This window comes from Phascolarctos cinereus, unplaced genomic scaffold (assembly GCF_003287225.1).
Source record: "Phascolarctos cinereus isolate Bilbo 61053 unplaced genomic scaffold, phaCin_HiC Scaffold_3;HRSCAF=262, whole genome shotgun sequence".
Lineage (NCBI taxonomy): Eukaryota > Metazoa > Chordata > Mammalia > Diprotodontia > Phascolarctidae > Phascolarctos > Phascolarctos cinereus.
This window is the reverse complement of record NW_027555736.1, coordinates 146062093-146083909: the sequence shown is the minus strand read 5'-3', so window position 1 is coordinate 146083909 and position 21817 is coordinate 146062093. Positions and strand designations below refer to the sequence as shown.

The following is a 21817-nucleotide window of genomic DNA, read 5'->3' as shown; positions in this document are numbered from 1 at the left end:
ATTATCTATAATGGAGACAAACTAGAAGCCTTTCCAATAAGATCAGAGGTGAAGCAAGGATGTCCATTATCACCACTAATATTCAATGCTGTACTGAAATGCTACCTACAGCAATAAGCCAAGAAAAACAAATTGAAGGAGTAAGCATAATCTCACTATTTGACAAAAACTGCTGGAAAAAATCGTAAAACAGATCAACATCTCACACCCAAACCAAGATAAGCTCAAAATCAGTATATGATTTGGACATAAACTGTGGCATCACAAGCAAATTAAGGAAGCATGGAAGAAACTATCTGTCAGATCTTTGGACAGGGGAAGTGTTCATGACCAAAGAAGAGATAAAGGGGTTCACAGGAGGTAAGACTGAGAATTTTGATTACATAAAATTAAAGTTTTACACAAATAAAACCAACATAGCCAAAACTATAAGAAAAGCAGGAAACTGGGGGAAAATTTTTACAGCAAATTTCTATGAAAAAGGTCTCATTTCTCAAATATAGGGTACAAAATTTATAAAAATAAGCCTCATTCCTCAATTAAAAAGTGGTCAAATGATATAAACAGGCAGTTGTCAGATAAAGAAATCAAGGCTATCAATGGTCATATGAAAAATGCTCTAAATCACTAATAATTAGAGAATTGCAAATTAAAACAACTCTGAGGTTCCACCTCACACCCATCAGAGGGCTAAGATGACAGAAAAGGAAAATGACAAATGCTGGAAGGGATGAGGAAAAAATAGGATGATAATGCACTACTGGGGGAGCTATGAATCTGTCTGATCATTCTGGAAACAATTTGGCACTATGCCAAAGGCTATTAAACTGTACCTACCTTTTGACACAGCAATACTGCTACTAGGTCTACACCTCCAAGGACATCAAAGAAAAGGGAAAAGTACCCATATGTACAAAAATGTTTAAAGCAACTCTTTGTGATGGCAAAGAATTGAAAACTGAGGAGAAGCCCATAAACTGGGGAATAGCCGAACAAATTATGGTGTGTGAATGTGATAGAATTCTATTGTGCTATAAGAAATGATGAGGGAGGCAGTTTCAGTTTCAGAAAAACCCGGAAAGATGAACTGATGCAAAGTGAAGTGAGCAGAAGCAGGAGAACAACATTTACATTAAGAGTAATATTTTAAAGAAAATCAACTGTGAAAGACTTAGTAACTCTGATTAATATAACGACCCACCGCAATTCCAAAGGACTCAATTTAAAATACTATCTATCTCCAGATGGAACACTTCCAATGGATTCAGAGTTCATAATGATGCATGGTTTTTTTTCCTTTCTTTGTTTCTCTTGCTTCCTCTCCCTACCCCTTGAACAAGGCTAATGCAGAAATTTTTTACATGACTTCATATGTATAATGGGGTGCAGTAAGGGAGAAATTTTGTAACTGAAAATAAAAATGTAACTTTTTAAAAACCTAAATAAAGTGATGGAAAAATATTTTAAATGTAATTGGGAAATCTTTACAAAAACTAAAAATATAATACAACATTTAAAATACAATTTAGGGGGGTTTTTTTGGGGGGGTGCTAGGCAATGGGGTTAAGTGACTTGCCCAGGGTCACACAGCCAGTAAGTGTCAAGTGTCTGAGGCTGGATTTGAACTCAGGCATTTCTGACCCCAAGGCCAGTTCTCTATCCACTGGGCTACCTAGCTACCCCTAAAATACCATGTTATATGGGATGGCTCTCTGGGAGGGAGAGGGATACTGGGGGAGACTTTAAGATGTAAAAAACAGGCGACATCAACAAAAACTAATTTTTTTTTCTTTTAAAAAAGAATCTATTAGGGCGAAGTAAGCAGAGATTGGATCCAGTTAGCATGGCTGCTGGCTGCTTCCTCTTCATGATGGTACAAGGGAGCAAGGAAATAGAGAGTGAGGGATAGGGTAGACTTTAAGGAGTTGAAACTGGGAGGAGAGGGGAGGAGAACAGGGAGGACAGTCTGGTAAAACACAGGGGTGGAGGAATAAATTTGGGAGGAGTTATGCAGGAGAGATTGAATTAGACTGTGATTAAATAATTCTCATCCAACTGTAGTGGATGTTTATTCTGTTCCATCGTGCATTATAACAGCTTGTGTATTTCATGGCTCTTAGAGCTAAACAGGACCTCAGAAGTCACCTAATCAAATACCTAACTTAGAGATCCTCTTTGTACGTGTGTTTTTTCTGATCTTACTCTTTAAGGTGTTTTCCCTGAATATAATGTAAAGTCCCCAAAGCCAGCAATCATGGAACCTCACTCTGTGGTCTTTTTGGGTTTTTTTGTTTTGTTTTAATTTTTGCTAGGCAATGGGGTTAAGTGACTTGCCCAGGGTCACACAGCTAGTAAGTGTTATGTGTCTGAAGCCAGATTTGAACTCAGGTCCTCCTGAATCCAGGGCTGGTGCTCTATCCACTGCACCACCTAGCTGCCCCTCTGTGGTCTCTCTGGGAAGCAGCAGTCCTGCCCCCCAAACCAAGAACTTCCAAAATTAAGGACATTCAGTACATGGCTCTCTGGTTTCCCAGGGGATGATCAGTTGCTGTTCCTGATTGAGAGCCCTGGGCCAGAAGCCGAAGCAAATTAACCAGCAGTCCATACCGACATATAGGACCTTGTGCCCACGAAAGAGTTAGCCATGGAATCAATCAGCTGCCCACTGACGCCAAAGTCACAAAGTTTGATTTCCCCTCGTGAGTTCACCAAGATGTTGGATGGCTTGACGTCTATGGGGTGAAAAGATAAAAAGAGAAAACTGTAAATATGATAGTGAAGAACCAGATCACCCCAAGGTGACTACCACTGCTCAAAGGAACTCCAGCCTCTCAAGGACCTCAGTGACATTCCTAAAATCAATGATCAGAAACAAAAATAGATCCTCTGAGTGATCCTTCCCTGTAAGTGGTCTTACAGCAGACACTTCTGAGCAATAAGATAAGAATCCTTTGTTTTTACAACTCTATTGAGAAGTCTCACTTGGAAGACCTAAAGGAAGGAATCCATTAATTCTAGCAAAAACATGTCTACCAGCTTTGTTTTTTAAAAGCATTACTGTTGATGAGACAAAGTATCTGTTGTTTTTTGAAAAATATGAAGAAAAAAATCACCCAGACGGCCTGACCCTTTTGGTAAGAGACCTTTTCTTCACTGTTGCTGCTACTACTAAACACTATTTTCTGTTGGGATAGACTTTTTTCACTTTTATTATGTCATTGAGTCAAGGCAGGCAGAGTGTCATCCCAACGCTCAGCTCAGACTTCCTTATGTCCCACCATGCTACTGAAAGTCAAGGAGTGAGGTAAATGGTCCCAGGCTATTCTGTTCTACATGGGACCAGAGAGTAGGCTCCATATACAGGATGTCTCAAACGTCTTGGTACAATTTTAAGCTAAAATAATTTAAATACCTACCCTGTATGTGGCACCTATGGTTTTAACACATCTCCTATATTCCCAACATCTAGGGTGTGAAGCAACATTAATTTTGAAATGTTTACACAGGTTTCTCCAGAGTGAAAAAGGAAAACAAGAACCCTGGCTGACAGAGTGTACAGAATCTACCTGATAGAAACACTGACAACACACACACATCATCTGGGTAAGGAATTACAAACTCAAATCCCATTTCTAGTGCATAACTACCCGTCTTCTACCTACAAATTAACCAGCTAACTCTACTAGAATGCAGATCAATTTGGGTGATACAGAAGAAACACGAATATTGTGGAGGATACTCCAGTTCTCAAGAAGGTGGTAATCTGGTTGGAATGATAGGAGATAATTAAGTGTTAAATAATGGGATGTTGACTCTGTACAAAAGGTACCCAGAGAAGAGAGAGGGGTTGGGCTGAATTAGCAGGAAAAGCTTCTTAGGGAGCTAAGATCTGAATCAGACTTAACCTTTTTTGTCATGTATAAAGCCTACGAACAGACCTTTTCTTGACAATGTTTTCAATGCATAAAATAAAATACGGAGGCTTACAAAGTAAACCAGTTATACTGAAATATAGTTATAAAAAATTTTTAAAACAAGTTCATGGACTGAAGTAACAAACCTCTGAAGGAGGAATAGAATTTACATCTTATTGATGCCTTTTGTTTTTTATACCACAGTCAATTCTAGGTATGTACCACTCCCCACCTTCTTACCCTCAGGTGAAACCAAGAAAAAAACTATTATGCAAAACTGATCTACCCACAGTGGATGGTTATCTAATAGCGCGTACGAAATCCCATACCTAACGTTGCCAGCCTCTTGGACAAAAGGAACAAAGTACATTCATTATATCTCCTCTGGGGTCAAGACTGGCAGTCATTCTAATTCCATAGCAGTTAGTGTCATTTATTTGTTATTTTCATTTATATGTTGCAGTTCCTGACCCCAAGGAGCTCATATTCCATCAGGAATAAGCATGACATGTTGGCGGACAATGGTGAGACTATCTTAGAGAGTGTATTTTAGACAATAGCAGGAGATAAGATTGTACAGATAGGATAGGAATAGATTATGGAAGACTTGCATGCCAGACAGGGTAGTTTAAACTTAAAACAGTAAGCAACAGGAAAGCCTGACAACAGATTCTTTTCCAATGATCTTTCTGTGGCCCTTTTCTCTCTCTACACTCTCCCTGCACAGTCTCACTCCATACACTGTAGCTACTTCTGTAGATGATAAGTTTCTCAAATCTTCATCTCCAGTCTGTCCAGACACATCTGCAGCTGCCTACAGGGAAGCTCACCCTAGATGTCCCACCAGAATCTCAACCTCATCATTTCTTAAACTGAGTTCATTATCTTTCCTCTTAAACCTGCTTCTCCTTTTGGCTTCACTTATATTCACTTAATCTACCATGTCTGAAATCCTGCATTTATCTTCTGAGTCTTTATTTCTCTCTCACCTGTCACATTCAGTTATCAAATCCTATTGACTCTACCTTTGAAACAAATCTCACATCTGTGGCTCTGTCCCTGTCTCTCTTTCTAAATACTGTGAGAAATGCAAGATGCTGCCTTTCTCCTCAATCACCTGAGCTAAGGAAAGTAATACACAAAACAATTAGAAAATACTGTAAGACAGTACGTATGGCTCTGTCCCTGTCTCTCTTTCTAAATACTGTGAGAAATGCAAGATGCTGCCTTTCTCCTCAATCACCTGAGCTAAGGAAAGTAAAGCACAAAACAATTAGAAAATACTGTAAGACAGTACGTAACCAAGTATTAAATTGTATAGTGAAACTATACAGTTCTCCCTTATATGTTACAAAATTTAAAAAAAGCATCCTTTACATCAGGGTAAAGGTTTCTCACAAGGGTATATATAAGTCAAATGGTAAAGGAAATCTCCAATGCCAGCCATATCTCCTCTCCTACACCTTTTCTCTTTATAAATTAAATGTGACTCACAGCCAACTACTACCTCTAGGCCGATGACCCTCAAATCTATTATATCTGACCCTGGCCTTCCATATAGTAGAGCTCTACTTGAATATTTCATCACTTCAAACAAAAATTTATCAGAAAAAGTCAAATTACTCATTATAGAATGTTCAAACTGGGAGGAAACTTAGAGATCACTTAGTCTAGTATCTTTATTTTACAGATGAGGAAAATGAGGCCCACGGAGCTAAGTCATTCACCCATGGTCACCTTAGCTGATTACTGGCAGTTCTGGGATTAGATTAGCCCAACTTCTTGATTTGCAGTCCCACACCAACTTTCCCACTTCTGTGAAGGTTGCCACTATTCTCTCATTTAGGCTTGAAACCTTTAATTTATCTTTGATACATTCATCTTTTTTATCCTTTATAACCTATATCCAATAACCAAATCCTGTCAATCTATCTGGTGCTACTCCAGGTTTCCAACACCTCACTACTTAGATTCGTCAATCAGCTTCTGACCTCAGGTCCTTTCCCCACACCTGGCTCAATCTATCCTACACAGTAACATAGTAATTTTCCCAAAATGTTATTTTCATCTCCCCCATTTGCTAAGCTGTAATTGGTTCCCACTTTATACAGAATACAACCTAAACTTCTGTAGCAGATGTATTCTCCAATCCAATCCTTGTCTTAAGTGCCTCTTATGTATTAGGTCCTATGCTAGGGGATCAGGGATATAAAGACAAAAATAACAAGTCTCTACTCTCATTCAATAATCAAGTTTTTGTTAAGCATCAATTATAACAGGACAACAAAGGTAAATGACAAATGTAGGAGGGGCTATGGGAAAAATGAGACATTAATGCACTGTTGGTAGAGTTGTGAACTGATTCAACCATTCTGTGCTACCATTTGGAACTATGCTCAACGGGCTATAAAACCATGCACACCCTTTGACTTAGCAATACCACTACTAGGTCTGTATCCCAAAAGAGCTAAAAAACAAAAAGGAAAAAGACCTGTATGTACAAAAATATTTATAGCAGCTCTTTTGTGTAGTCAAAGAATTAGAAATTGAGGAAATGTTCACCAATTGGGGAATGGCTGATCAAATCGTAGTATGTGATTATGATGGAATACTATTGTGTTATAAGAAATGATGAGCAGGATGCTCTCAGAAAAACAAAGACTTATATGAGCTGACACAATGTGAAATGCACTATGTACAAAGTAACAGCTATACCGTAAGATGATCAACTGTGAATGACTCAGCTATTCTCAGCAATACAATGATCTAGGACAGCTCTGAAGGACTTCTGATGAAAAATGCTATCATTCCCCAGACAAAGAACTGATGGTGTCTGAATACAGATTAAACCATCCTTTTTTTTTTAAACTTTATTTTTCTTGTCTGTGTTTTCTTTCACAACATGACCGTTACGGAAATATTACACATGTATAACCTATAATGAATTGCTTGCCTTTTCAATGAGGGGGTGGGCTAGTGAGTCAGGAAGGGAGAGAATGTGGAACCAAAAATTTTTTTAAATGAATGTTAAAAATTGTTTTTACATGTAACTGGGGTAAAATAAAATACTAAATAATTTTTTTTAAAAAGCACCAATTATGAACACATACAAATCAGAATCAGACTATCAAGACATACAAATACAAAGGATGAAAACATTTCTCTCCTTCTCAAAGAGCTTCTACTCTAACAGGGAAGACAACAAAGACATCTATAAGCACAGACCAAATAAATATAAAGAGAATAAATACAAATCAGTTAAATAGAGAGGAAGGGCACTAGCAGTTAAGGAGATCAGGACAAAATTCATGTAGAAGGTAGTAACTGAACTAAATCTTAAAGGAAGAGAGAGATTTTTTTGACACACAGGTGAAGAGACAGTGTATTCCAGGCACAGGGAAGGGCCAGTACAAAGGCAGAGAGATGGGAGATGGAGTATTCTGTGTGAGGAACAGAGAGAAGGTCAATTTAGTGGTACAGCATGGTATGGAATAAGAAATGATGGCCAATGAGACTGCAAAGATAGACTGAGACTAGACTATGAGGGACTATTTAAAAAGCTAAACAAAGGAGTCTATATTTGATCCTTGAGTTAACAGGGTACCACAGGAGTTAACTGGAGAGTGACATGGTCAGATCTACACTTAAGGAAACATCACCTTGGCAGCAATATGAAGGGTGGCTTGGAGCAGGGCAGACTTGAGGAAGAAGACCAATTAGGAGGCTGTTGGCAATAATCTAGGACAGAGGAAAGCCTGGACTAATATGGCAGCTGTGTTGAATGGAAAGAAGGTAGAAGAAAGAACAAGATGTAGCAACTGACTAGATATGTGGGGTCAAGGAGAATGAGAAGCCAAGGAGGATACCAAGGTTACAAACCTGAGTGACTAGCAGGATGGTGGTGCCTTCAACAGAAATACAAGTTTTGAAGAGAAATTAATTATTAATTAATAATTAAGGGGGAAAGACGAGTTTTGTTTCGGCTATGTTGAGTTTGAGATGTCTCCTGCATATATTGTTTGAAAGTCACAACTGGTAATGTGGTACTGAAGCTCAACAAAGAGACTAGGGACAAGGTTTATAAATATATGAGTCAGAGGCATAGAGATGGCAATTAAATCCATGGGAGTGCTTAATGGGTCACCAAAAGAAGAAACACTGAGAGAGAAGCCAAGAGGGCAAAAGGACAAAGCTTTGGGAGTAATACTCACAGTTAGGGATGGATGAGGATCCTCATCTGGATGATGATCCAGGAAAATAGTAAGACACACAGAAGGAAGACCAGCAGAAAGTAAAGTCATGAAAACCCAGACAGAGATCCTGGGAGGAAGGCATGGTTAATAGGGACCAATGAAGCCGGGAGGCCAAAAAGCATGAAGACTGAGAAAACACAATCAAAGCTGGCAATTAAGAAATAAGTGGTAACTTTGGAGAGAGGAAGTTTCAGCTGAGTGATGACATCATAAGCCAAACTGCAAAGGGCTAAAGAATGAGTAAAAGAAGTGGAGGTAGTCAGTATAGACAGCCTTTCTAGGAATTTACCTGAAAAAGAAGATGAGATCCAGGATTAACAGCCTAAGGGAACAGTGGCATCTAGTAAAGGTTTTTAAGGACGGGAAAGACTTGGGCACGTCGGAAGGCAACAGGGAAGCAACCAAGAGATAAAGAGGGGTTGAAGATTGGGTGTAGCGGGAGTAGTGAATAAAGTTGCAATCTGCCGGAGAAGAAAGAAGGGATGAAATCGAGGACTCACGTAAAGGAGCTGGCCTTGGCAAGGAGAAGAGCCACTTCACTGTAAGACATGGAAGGGAAGGAGAGAGGGAGAATGATGTAAAGGGATTTGGGGAAGAGACAGGGGAGAAGATGGAGATCATGTCAGATAGTCCTCAGTTTTCTCCATAAAGAATTGAGGTTCTTGTTGGGTTGGGGAGGGAGTATTTAAGGAGCTTATAATTTTCTGGGGAAATACTATATACACATCTAAATAAATACAAGATAATCTGAGACACTAATGGAAGAGGAGAGAGGAGAAACTGTAATGCAGGTACAGTTTCCTATAGGAGAGCACCTTGGTTAAGATATAAAGGAAACTAAGGGTTCTGGGCAGGAGAGGAGGAAGGACTGAATTGTGGATCTATACAGAAGTATGAAGGTGGCAAATGGAATGACAAGTTTGGGAAAGAGCAAGTAGATCTGTTTACCTGGGAAGCAGATTTTTGTGAGATAAGTATGGAAAAGGTGAGAAAGCCAGAGTCTAGAGGGCTTCCTAAGCTGAGGAATTTGCATTTTATCCCAGAAACAATAGAGAGCCACTGAAAGGCAAAAACTGAAAGTTGGGAGATCAATTAAGAGGCCATTTTCAATAATCTAAGTGAGAGTGATGAGAGAAATGTGATCTGGAGTGGTGGTGGTCTGAGTGCAAAGAAAAGTCCAAATGCAAGTGACATGAGAGATGTGGAGGCAGAGTCCACAATCTGGCCCTGCTCTCCTTTTCCAACCTCATCTCCTAGTACTTGGAAGCAGGAATCTTCACTCTAGTCAAACAGCCCTCTCTACTGAACATACCACGTTCATTCTCAAGTATTTCAAACATGTAAACCCTCATTCCTCTCAATCTATGAAAACAGTACACAACTTCTACAATGACAATCACTCCAGACCTACACACTTGCCCGTGGGATGCTGCTTTAAAGGGGCTCCCCTTCTTCCATTTAGGTATAGATCTTTTTCCTTCTCCTCTCCTGAGTCAGAAAAGTGATTTCAGACAAAAGAAATGACCTCACCAAAACGTAAGTAAATGACTAAGACTGAGATAAGAGGTAGTTTCAGATCTACCCAAGCTAAATCCACCCCACTCCTCTAAAGGAAGAAGAATGTAAAATTAAAAATTTTTTAAATAGGCCTTTACTTATTTTCTCATTTTACACTTGAGGAAACTGAGGCCCATCAAGGTGAGGAGACTTTCTCAGTCACTTAGCTAGTCAAAGAGACAGGACTAGAACCTCACTGGGTCTTAGTTTCCTCAAGTGTAAAATGGGATCATCACTGTTATACACACCTTGAAGTGTAGTTTAAGGATCAAATCAAATTATACATATGAAAGTACTTTGAAAAAATAAGTTAACTCACCAAATAAATAATCTGGCCCAGACACATTTACAATTCCATCAAACATTTTTTAAAACAATCCCCCTATGTTCCATAAACTGTTTTCAGAAATAGAAACTTCCTCCAATAAAGGAAGTCTAAAGAAGAAAAGAAATTGGGGCTAGAGACAAACAGCATTGGAGAAGTGAGGAAACCAAATAGTTCCTAACGATCATGTTTTCTAAAATATGGCAGGGATGAACAGAATTATCTGTCAAACAGAGATGACCTCATGCTATTATATCATACTATTCTTGGAGAAAACATAATTAAGCATCTTGGGTTAAATGAGCTATTTTTGAAGCTCACCCTCATTAGGATACAAGTGAAGACAGCATCCTAGGATAAATCAGTGGTTGCTAGAATAGGAAAGGGTGAACAAACAGCTCAGTCTGGTCCATATGTGACTTCTAATCAGTGATAAAATATGAGGCTGTACAGTGCAGCGGAATTCAGGATTCAGATTCAGTGATGATGAGTCAGGACACCCAGATCTGGTCATCTTGGTTCTGTCACCTAACTAGCTATAAAATTATGCGCAAGTCACTTTAAGGGAGAGTCTTTGTTCCTCCCATCTAAATGAAAGATTAACAGAAAGACAGGAACAGGAATTAAACAAGATGAGAAGGAGGAGCTGCTATTACCACTGGTGAATAGAATACCAATAAAAATGAGATTCTGAGTCAAAGTAACAATGGAGTTCCTACCCAACAGGCCAGGAAACACTCATTTCCTTAAGTAATATGTAGTATAAAATGATAATTGTATAGGAATTCCTTCTGTTTCTGGAATGGAGTGGGAAATTAAAATTCAAGTGGGAGAACTGAAATATATATTCAGTCCCCAGAACTGTTTTAGCTAGGAAGTTGATTTTTAGTTAAAAAGTCTTAGCTAATAATAAAAAGATAACAAAACAAATTTTTAGAATAAAATGAGCTTGGAAGAGATGTAAAACTGATTCCTGCCCAGAACTGGAGTAACTCTTATTGGCCTGGCTCATTCTGAATATGCCTAAGGGATTTGTGCTTTTGCTTTTTGGTTTCTTTTTTTTTTTTTTTAAGCTAATCGCATCCAGTATCTAGTCAGGAAATGCAGATAAATGTTAATATCAGTCTGAGTCTAACACAAAGAGAAAAAAAACTCTAATGTATGTGCCCTCAAAATGTTTAAATCCCATAATTCAATCCAGATCAAAGAAGTGACTTGTACATATTAGCTGAGAGGGGATTACTATCCATATTCAATTAATATATTTTTATTAAGCCCCTACTCCATGCCATGCACTGTACTAAGTGCTGGAAACTGTGTTCTCATTCACCTCCCACATTACAAACAGAACTAACCACAGCAGCCCTCAACACTCCTTCCTTCCCTCTCTGCTGAAGTGAAGCTAACTTTAGGATTCACCTGGGGCCAGTTCCTAGCTGTTCATCAGCTTTGTCTGGTTATCTTTTTCATCTTTTTCCAACTGCAGTCAGAAATATCACATTTATTTTCCGATCTCAATTGCTTGGTAAGCAGATGGCATCATTAGGCACTCAATTAACACTCCCCAGACCCTTTCTCCCCCCCTTCTCCCTCCCCCAGTTAAAATTTAGAATGTATTAGCCCATCCAATCAGGAATGGGTTGGGCAAAATCACAAAACAGGTCAAAGTTTCTATCTATAGTGCCCTGCTTCCCCATTATAGGCAGTTTCTCTCTGCCCTTTTTAGGGTTTCCAGTTCCCTTCCTGATTTCTCCCCTGTCTCCTGATCAAATTTTGCTCTCTGGAAAGGCTTACACCCTAGAGTGATGCAAATTGCTCTCCCAGGGATATTTGTAGTTTGTGTTAGCTCACAGGTGAATAAAGGCCTTCATCTTACATTCAAGTATAGGAATCAGCTAGTGTGGAGAGGTATCTGCAGATGATCCTGATAGAATGGCATCTTACTGTTCCTAAAACCACACCAATTAAGTCATCACCTGCAGGCAATTCAAGTCCTGTAGTTAAACCACGTGAATCTAAGTTTGCACCCAAAAAAAAAATCCTTCTCTATTTTTCTAACTTTCCCTATCACTTATGACCTAGATTCCAGGATTTGGGAGATTTGAATGGGCTCCTCTACCACACCTCCTCTTCCAGAAAAGGACTCAGTCACATCTTCAAAATCCCATTTCCCTATTCCTTCTACTTCTCACACTGCTTCCATAATCAAGGCACCAGAAGATAATCTCTTGGATTCTTCCCCCTACCTTCCAAAATCAAATGACTGTGGCTCAAAGTGAGAGGATTCCTGAATGCTAACAAGACTCTTCATAACCTCTATTTTAAACTAAGAGGACAACTCTTGGCTCACACCAGAACCACAGGGGCCATATCTAGTTAACTACTTAAATGAGAAATTCAGGGCAAGATGCCCTCTCTCTATTCTGGATAGGCTCAAAAGGCTATTAAATCCTCCACTCCACCTCTGAAATGATGACAGAGAACTGTCTATACTGAGAAATTGGGAAGGAAGTTGAAACAGAGTGCTTAAATTATTATTATATTCCATAAAAACTAAATATAATGAATTCAATTATCCACAAGGATAGAGGGGGAACTTGATGGCACAGATAATCTGAAAACTATTTCTTTGGTTTTGGGATCCGTTAAGTTTGGTCAGACTTTTTACCCTCATTGGAGGAAGAGAAGACAATTAGGGAAGAAGAAGGGTTATTTTTCCCACTATCCTTTGAGTCCTTCTCAAAAGGAAGAGAACAGATGAGAACAGCTGCTCAGGAGAAGGCCCCAACAAGAGCTAAGAGACTAGAAGGAGGGAAAGTCTAGTTCCTCTTCCGAGACCAGGGCAGATAATTCTACTGAAAGAAATCAGGAAACCTGCAGGCCTGAAAACAAATCTTGGCTGCAGACTAAGCCAGAATGATGGCAGAAACCAAAGGTGTCTACACAGAAATCCATCCGCTAAGAAACAAATGTAATTTTTCTTCCACTGAATCAAAGTATAGATCTTTGAACTGCAGGCTGAAGACTGTGTAACGGGGCAGCTAGGTGGCGCGGTGAATAGAACTGGCCTTGGAATCAGAAGGACCTGAGTTCAAATCCAGCCTCAGACACTTGATACTTACTAGCTGTGTGACCTTGGGCAAGTCACTTACCCTCGATCGCCTCACAAAAAAAGGCAAAAAATAATAATAGACAAATAAATAAATGAATAAATAGATGAGTAAATAAATAAATGAAGATTGTCTAACTAGAGAAACCTACCCAGGTTGTGTATGTGAAACTGACCTTAGGCTAATTCACCCATGGGTTTATTCTTCCCCAGTACAGTTTCCCAATTCCATCTGGCTAATAGAGAAAATGAGTTATTAGTCCCTAAGCAGTGACCAATGTCAAGAGAAGGAAGGTGAAAAACAAACCCTGTGGAGAGTAGAATATGCCAGTCTACGATGCAGCATTTGCTACAGATAATTCACAATGTGATTAATCCAAGTTTTAATATTCAAGAGCTGAAGGTAAAAATCAACCCAAACACACAAAGAGAAAAAGCCTAGTGGGGTTAAATGACCTCTTCTCAGTAATGCTGGCAAATGTCAAATTCTCTGCTCTAAAGAGGAAGAAAAAAGGCAGCCAATCATTTTAGCATCATGTAAAAAGAAATGACCTTTGGAGAGCTCACTTTGTGTGTGGGCCATAGGGAAATAATTACAGAAGAAAGATCATTAAAAATTCACAGAGGACCCTAAACTTTTCAATTCTCATTCATTTTAACCTCTTTTCCCGCCAAATCTTTCCTTAGAAGCACTGAAAAGCAACAAAATAAATAGGTTTGAGCCTTTTTCCTCCACTTGCTTCTTTTCCAACTCCACTGAACTACATTCCACCCACCTCCCCTCTCTCCTTTTTCCCTTTGTCAAGAGCATGAAAACAGCCAGAAGGAAGAAAATCAAATATTATTGCTGGGAAAGATCTTAAAGATTATCCAGTCCAATGTCTTCATTCTAAAATTAGGAAACTGAAGTCCAAAGAGATGAAGTGACTTGTTCAAGGATATACAGATAACAAACAAGAGCCCTAGATCTCACACACACACACACACACACACACACACACACACACACACACATACATATACAACTCTTACTCCCTCTCTCTCACTGTTTCAGCAAAGATTCTTTCTCCCATTTTAGAGAGTAACATCCCATTTTATTCATGTGACAACTATTCCTACAGCTCTAAAGGCAGAAACACACTCACAGCAGGAGTTAAAGGTTGTGTTTCCCCACCTCCTCCTGTTTAACAATTGGGTTCAAAGAGGGAGCCTGCTTAGCAAGCACTCCAGGGCCTAAGAAAAAGGCTATTTTTAGTCTCCACTCTCATTTGAAGATTTCACAGCAAGCTCAACAACGAAATTGTGAAACAAGTGTTTTTCTGACAGTCATTAGTTTTGAAAAGCTTTTATTTCCTACCCTCTGGCTCCACCTTCCTACCCTGAATCATGACAATTAAACATATTAATTGACAATGTAAGAACGGAGGACTCAGTTTTTATTTGAGCCCATCTTTCCTAGAAACAAACTCACAATTATTATTCATTTTTAATTTAGCAAGATGTCATAAAGGCAAGTGAAATGGAAACAGGTGCAATGCCAAGCTCACAAGAACAACTAAAAAGACTGGATGGGAGAAGGCTGAGTTTGTAGATCTGCCGATCTCTGCCCTGCCAGACTGTAAGGAGGCACAGGAAAGCACTTGGTCTGAATCGGACATGTATTCTAACACTGACTCTGCTGCTCAAGACTTGGGGCACCTTGAGTCAGTTAGTTAAGGTTCCTCATTTGTAAAATGAGGGAGCTGGGTTTAAATAATATCGGAAGTTCTTTTCAATTTGAATGGTCTATTAATCTATGATGTGTCTTCTTAAGATTTGGAGCTGAAAGGGAATTTAGGAGTAATCTAATCCACCTCCTTAATTTTTCAGAGAAGAAAACAACAGGGCCAGGATTTGAAGTTAAGGCAATGACTGGTTGCTGACTCTTACCATCCAGTGTGTCAGCTATGCCTCCTGTGTTCTCTGTTTCCTCATCTATAAAATGGGCATAAGCATCTACAGGGCTGTTGTGAAGATCAATTAAGGTAATTATATGTAACACACTTTGCAAAACCTCAAAATACCACATAAATATTAGCTATTTTTTATTATCTGTAATTATGATAAGCATGTCATCTAATAAATCCTTTAACATTTTATTAGTGACTTGGACAGTCCATTTATTCAACCAGATTTGTTGTTTAGTTATTTCAGTCTCCCAACATTTTGTGACCCCATTTGGGTTTTTCAAAGATACTGGAGTGGTTTACCATTTCCTTCTCCAACTCATTTTACAGGTAAGGAAACTGAGGCAAACAGGGTGAAGTGACTTGCCCAGGGTCACACAACTAGTAAGTGTGTGAGGCTGGATTTGAACTCACAAAGATGTCTTCCTGATTCCAGGCCTGGCACTCTACCCACTGCACCACCTAGCTACCTTTATTCAACCAGTACCATATTCATACAGTCTACATCTATTCCACAAAAATAAGATAATTTATCAAATCTTTATAAAAATCTAGGTAAACTATATCTACAGTATTCCTTTGATCTCCCAAGTTAGTAACCCCTTCCAAAAAAGGAAATAAGGGTGGTCTAACACTGTCACTGAAGTGTTTGTATTCATTGCTTCCTTTGCTTAATGTTCAATAACCATCTCCTCAATGATTCCTTTTAAAATTATCTCAGGAATCAGAGTCAAGCTCACCAGTCTACAGAGTCTGTTCTACACACACACACACACACACACACACACACACACACACACACACACACCACACACACACATATTCTCTCTCTCTCTCTCTCTCTCTCTCTCTCTCTCTCTCTCTCTCTCTCGGGGAAGGGCTGGATCAGGACATCTGCACTTCTCTGTTCTGTTATTTTCCACAATTTCATATATCACACTGGCTGAGTGGTCACAGCTACCGATTTTTTCAGAGCCTGACGATGTTGTTCATCTGGTCGAGGTAACTTGAATTAATCAGAAAAAGATGCTCTCTTAAAACCTTATTACATAAATTGAGATATGGGGGAAGGAGGACAGGATTTCTCTACATTTTCTCCCTTGGCAACCTCATTTATTCTTGTAACTTCTACTATCACCTTTAAACAGACTTTCACATTTTTATCTCCAGCCTTAACCTCTCTCCCAAGGATGGACAGGAAACTCAAGCTCCAAACCTGCATCTGAAATCACCTATTGGACATAGTTATCCCTTCCATATTATGGGGGTTAGGGGCATGGTGTCCCTGCAATCTAGAAAATCCTTGTAAAAATTTTTGGCCCTCCTTTTGTACCAGAGAAGAAGCCTGAATTATTATGGCATTAAAATATAAAATATGTTGACATTATGTAATATTATACATATATTTTATGCATTTCTGAGTTTCTAAAACTTTCTATGTCATCTACTGGCCTTCGCTTATCATCTGCAGCTTCTGCTAAACTCCCCAAAAATTCTCATTTAATTTCTTATGCCTGCGATACACTGAAACTGCGATGGGGAGATGTGGAAGAGATAATTGTACTTATCAGTATGTCCCATGAGCACCTCAAACTTAATCATGCGCAAAACTCAACTTCTTATATTTTATCTGTTGTCTCTCCTGACTTCACTATTTCTATCTGTGGTTTCATCATTCACATAATTTCCAACGTTTGAAAAAACTGGTGATTTGTGTCTTCCCTCTCCTCTCATATCCAATTAGTAACCAAATTCTGCCAATACCTTCTTGATCTTTTTCATATCATTCTTTTTCTTTATTCCCACTCCTATCACCCTAATGAAGGCTCTCAGTACTACCCACTACCTTTAGAGCAAGTAAATCCCAAAGCATAACTCTAATCCAGAAAAGGTGGGAAAGTTGAAATCATTTAAAAACATACATATTTTTAAAACATGTTTTAACATGTGTAGATAAATATGTGTAGATACACACATGTATGTATATACAGAGAAAGAATACACACACATACACAAAACATTAGGTATTTAGGAATGGTGTTTAATGTTTTAAATACATAAAGATTGGGACTGGGGGGGGCAGCTAAGTGGTACAGTGGATAGAGCACCAAGGCTGGAGCCAGGAGGACCTGAGTTCAAATCTGACCTCAGATACATGAACTTACTAGCTGTGTGACCCTAGGCAAGTCACTTCACCCCAACTGCCTCATCAAAAAAAAAAAAAAGATTGGGCCTGGAAAAATATTCATGAATATCCTAATAAAATGGATAGAATTCCTTATTAAGAAGGCAAAGAGTAGGAGAATAGGTAAGATGTGAACAGGTAACATATTTAAGACCAAAATATACTTACTGGTTTAAAATATGATTGAAATAAAATTTACTATGCCCAGATACTCTACACTTTAAATGAACTAGATTATATATATATCACCCACAAATACTCTGCATTTTCATGACTGTCTTTTTGCTCAGTTATCTATTCCCAGAATGCCCCTTTCTACCTGTTGAATTCCTACTCATTTTTTAAAGTTCAACTCCCTTCAATGAAGTCTTCCTAAATTTGAATACATAAAGACTGGAATTAGAAAATACCAATACTAGTTGCCTCCCCATGGACCACACAGAACAGTTGATTTATGACCTTTTAAAGCAATAATGATTTTTTTTTTACACCAGTATGAGCCATATCTCTCTACTAGGCCATAAGTTCCATGAGGTCAAATAACATGTCTTACTTAGCTGAACTTTGTATCTCACTTAGCATAATGCTCTGTAAAATTCATTTTATTGGACTGAGTAAAAATGTTCAATAAATACTTATTGAATTTAATTGGATGTTTTTCTATAACAGGGTTCTTTCTGCAACATGTGTGTGTGTGTGTGTGTGTATACATATATATATATATATATATATATGGATGGCTGGGTGTAGGTGTTTGTGTATATATGTATATCCAAATTATACAATTTAGAGAAAGACAAAGAGATTCATCCAACTGGGCCAAATCCTTAAAGCCTCCCAACTCACACATGGAATCTACAGGCATAATCCTGATTTTCCAAGGGGAATAAAAAAGGCATTAGGGACTCCCTCAGTTAGTTAAGAACTAATTATGTCTGTATGAGTCTTCTTTTGTCTCTTGCTAATAATACTACTTTACCTTACATTCAACACAACATTTATAGTCTTCCTTTTCAAAGTATTCTCACCTTCATTATTACCTTTAAATCTGCAATAATACTGTAAAATAGACCAAGCAGGTTTTATTACTAGTTTAAAAATGAGTAAACAGTTATCTCCTGCCAAAATGACTGCTTACATGGAGGCAAGGCAGCCCCAGTCCAACATAGTTACTCCAGCAAAAAGCCTAAAAAAGAGTACCAATGAGAAATTATAGTAAGTTACTTCATATACCCTAGAACTATATAAAAAGTCAGCTAGAAGCCAACAGGCCAAAGGAAGAGGGTCCTACCAGAAAGCTAGTGCCAGTGCAGGAAAACAAGAAGGAAGCTGACCAGAGATGGACCAGGGACACATGGAACCTGCAAGACTCTGTATCCACAGACAAGAGTGGAATGTTCAGACAAGAAAGTTATTGGAAATCCACACTGTGAAGCCTAGAAGACATTGGGAGTGGCAGGGCATGGCAGTTCCCAGATCAGGGCACCCTAGGCCTAGGGCTCCACAATCCCTAGCATTCTTTTCTGAAATGATATAGAGAACCCTCAAGAACCAATGTTCTAAACCTTAAAGATCAGGGCGGGCGGAGGTTAAAAACTACCGGCACTCTCATGACCCATAATGAGACCAAGCAGGGCTGACCACTCCACCTAAAAGTACAGCAGAGAGTCAGCACAAACTCCAATTCACAAATAAGCCTGAAGACAGGAATAAACAGAGGACATAAAGAATCACTACAGAACCAGAAATACCTAAAAATCTAACCCAGAAGAGAATAACTCCACAGCAACTGCAAAGAGAGACTCTAAGCCAAACATGAATACCTAGAAAAAATGAAGGAGAATACACAGGTTAGAACAGAAAGTGGAAAACCTTAATCTAGTAATAGACTCCCTGAAAATTAAGTAAACCAAAGAAAAATCAATAACTATGTGACAAGAAATACAAGTGGGAAAAAAGTCAAAAGATTTTTTTAAAAAGATAATGTAAGGTATCTGTTAGCAAAAACCATTAACATGATAAACAGGTCAAGGAGAGATAGAGAATTTAAGAAATCATATGGGAGTTGTTTTCTTTGAGTATGCATATCTGTAACAAAAGTTTTCTTTTTCTTCTTTTCCAGCAGGGAGGATGGAAAGGAGAGAAAATAAATGCTTGTTAATATGAAAGATAAAATTTAATAAGAAAAAAAAGAATCACTGGAATCCCTGAAAACTATGATAAAAAGAAACAGTTTGGACACGTGTGTGTGTGTGTACACACACATATGGGTACACACACAAATATTCAAATTAACAAGCATTTATTTTCTCTCCCTTACACTCCCCAACAGGAGGGAAAAAAAAAACCAAAACCTTACAACCTATATGCATATTCATGCAAAACAAATTCCTATATTGGCCATGTCCAAAGAGATATGTCTCATTCTGAATTTGAACCTATCACTCCTCTGTAAGGAGGTAGGTAGCAAGCCTCATCACATTTGATACTATATTTCAAGAAATCATAAATGGAAACTGCCCAGATCCAAAGGGCACAATAAGAATAGAGAAAATCCACCAAATCATCTCCTCAAAGAAACCCCAAAAAGGAAAAGTCCCAGAAATGTTAGATCCAGACCTTCCCTGTCAAAGGAAAAAAAAATGCAAGAAGACAGAAAGAATTCAAATACCAAAGAACCAGAGTCAGGGTCACATAAGACCTGGAAACTTCTACTATAAATAAGAGTAGACCTTGGAATACAGTATTACAAAAAGCAAAAGGTATACACTTACAACCAAGAATAACTTAACCTGAAAAACTAAGTATAATATTACAGGAGAAAAAAAAATTTGACTTTTAATGGAAGAGAGGACTTTTAAGTATTACTTAAAAGACAAGCGCTGAACGAGAATTGTGAAGCGCAAACACTATAGTCAGAAGAAACCTAAAAAGGTAGGTCTAAATGAGCAAATGGAAGAGGCTGTACAGTGGCAAAATGCTAACATTCTAATAGGAGAAGAAAACAAGTGTCCCTTATAACCCCTTAATATCTTCAAGAGAGTTGTTTATTTTTTAAGAGGATCAGGTGATAGATCAATTCTCTCTCTCCTAAGGGTTTTTTTGGGGTTTTTTTGTTTTTAGGCAATTGGGGTTAAGTGACTTGCCCAGAGTCACACAGCTAGTAAGTGTCAAGTGCTTGGTCTGAGGCCGCATTTGAACTCGGGTCCTCCTGACTTCAGGGCTGGTGCTCTATCCACTGCGGCACCTAGCTGCCCTCTCCTTAGGGTTTTTAAGAGGAAAAATGAAAGAAGAGCAGAAAAAGAATACACTATAGTGTAGAAAGGAAGAAGGGAACTTACTATTTCTCATAATTGGGGTGTGTGAGAAGAGTATAAAAATATGGAAGAAAGGGTGAGGGGATGAACCGTGCTTTTATCAGATGAACAGTGCTTTTATCAGATGAACCTCACTCTTTTCTAAACCAGGTAAAAGAGTTGAAAACATACACACGCAGATACACACATACACAGAAATTCACACATAGACAGACTCATACAGAGAAATACATCAGACCGGGGCGGCTAGGTGGCGCAGTAAGTAGACAGAGCATGGGCCTCAGAGTCAGGAGGACCTGAGTTCAAATCCGGCCTCAGAGACATGATACTTACTAGCTGTGTGACCCTAGGCAAGTCACTTAACCCCAATTGTCTCATCAAAACAAAACAAAACAAAAAAAGGAATGATGAAACTCCTCTTTCAGCAACAGCTGTTCCAAGTCTCTTGAATTAAGAAAAAAAAAAGAGAGAGAGAGAGCAAATCCGCATCCACAATGTCTTTGCCTACTGACGAGAAAGTAGAGACTAGAGCTAGACACCCTCCTCAGGTAAAAGCTGGTAGAATGAGAATTGTGCAGAAACAATCTCATAATGGAGTGCCAAAGAGGAGAGATAGATAAGGATGACAAAGAATGGGAAAGTACCACCCCCCTACACAAACCCCATACATCTGTGGTGTTACTACAAGGGGTGACAAAGATTTCCCCTCTGCTGCAGCTCAGGAGGCTGACCAAAAGCCACACCCCTCTATGGAAAAGCATCCTTCTCACCAGATACCAGCACACTCCAAGAGCCCGCCAGCGAAGGTACTGCTACCACTCTGTCAGTCTGGTTTCTGGAGAAGAACATGAGCTCCTCTTAGGTTTGACTTTTACAGAGCAACAAGAATTGGTTCAGTTTTTTGTTTTTATCTCTAGCTCTGCAGAGAAATTTAAGACAAAGCAAATCAGTAGCTTCCTTTGCCTTACGTTTCTTTGTTTACTGCCTGCAAATAGATCAGATACCCATGTATCTTGTTCACCTAAACAAAAACAACACTTAAGTCTCATTTTTAATCCCCTGATCTAGGATTCTTTTTCACTATAACCTTATCTGCAGTTTTGCTCAGGGAATACAGTGATGTTTTTAAAAGTCAGTTTTAGTAACTTTGAAGTTGCCTTTGGTTTGTACCATAAAGTGAAGTGTAATATTTAAAAACAATTGTAGGGGCA

At 38.7% G+C, this 21817-nt stretch overlaps 1 protein-coding gene across 1 annotated transcript in view; it reads right to left on the bottom strand.

Moving 5' to 3' along the window:
- The window catches only part of MAP2K1 (mitogen-activated protein kinase kinase 1), a 104016-nt gene that overhangs the window by 13622 nt on the left and 68577 nt on the right, over window positions 1–21817 (bottom strand). The window contains exon 6 of the mRNA XM_020982941.2: window positions 2608–2732. Within this exon, the coding sequence (XP_020838600.1) occupies window positions 2608–2732 (125 nt within the window). The remainder of the gene's footprint in view (window positions 1–2607; window positions 2733–21817) is intronic.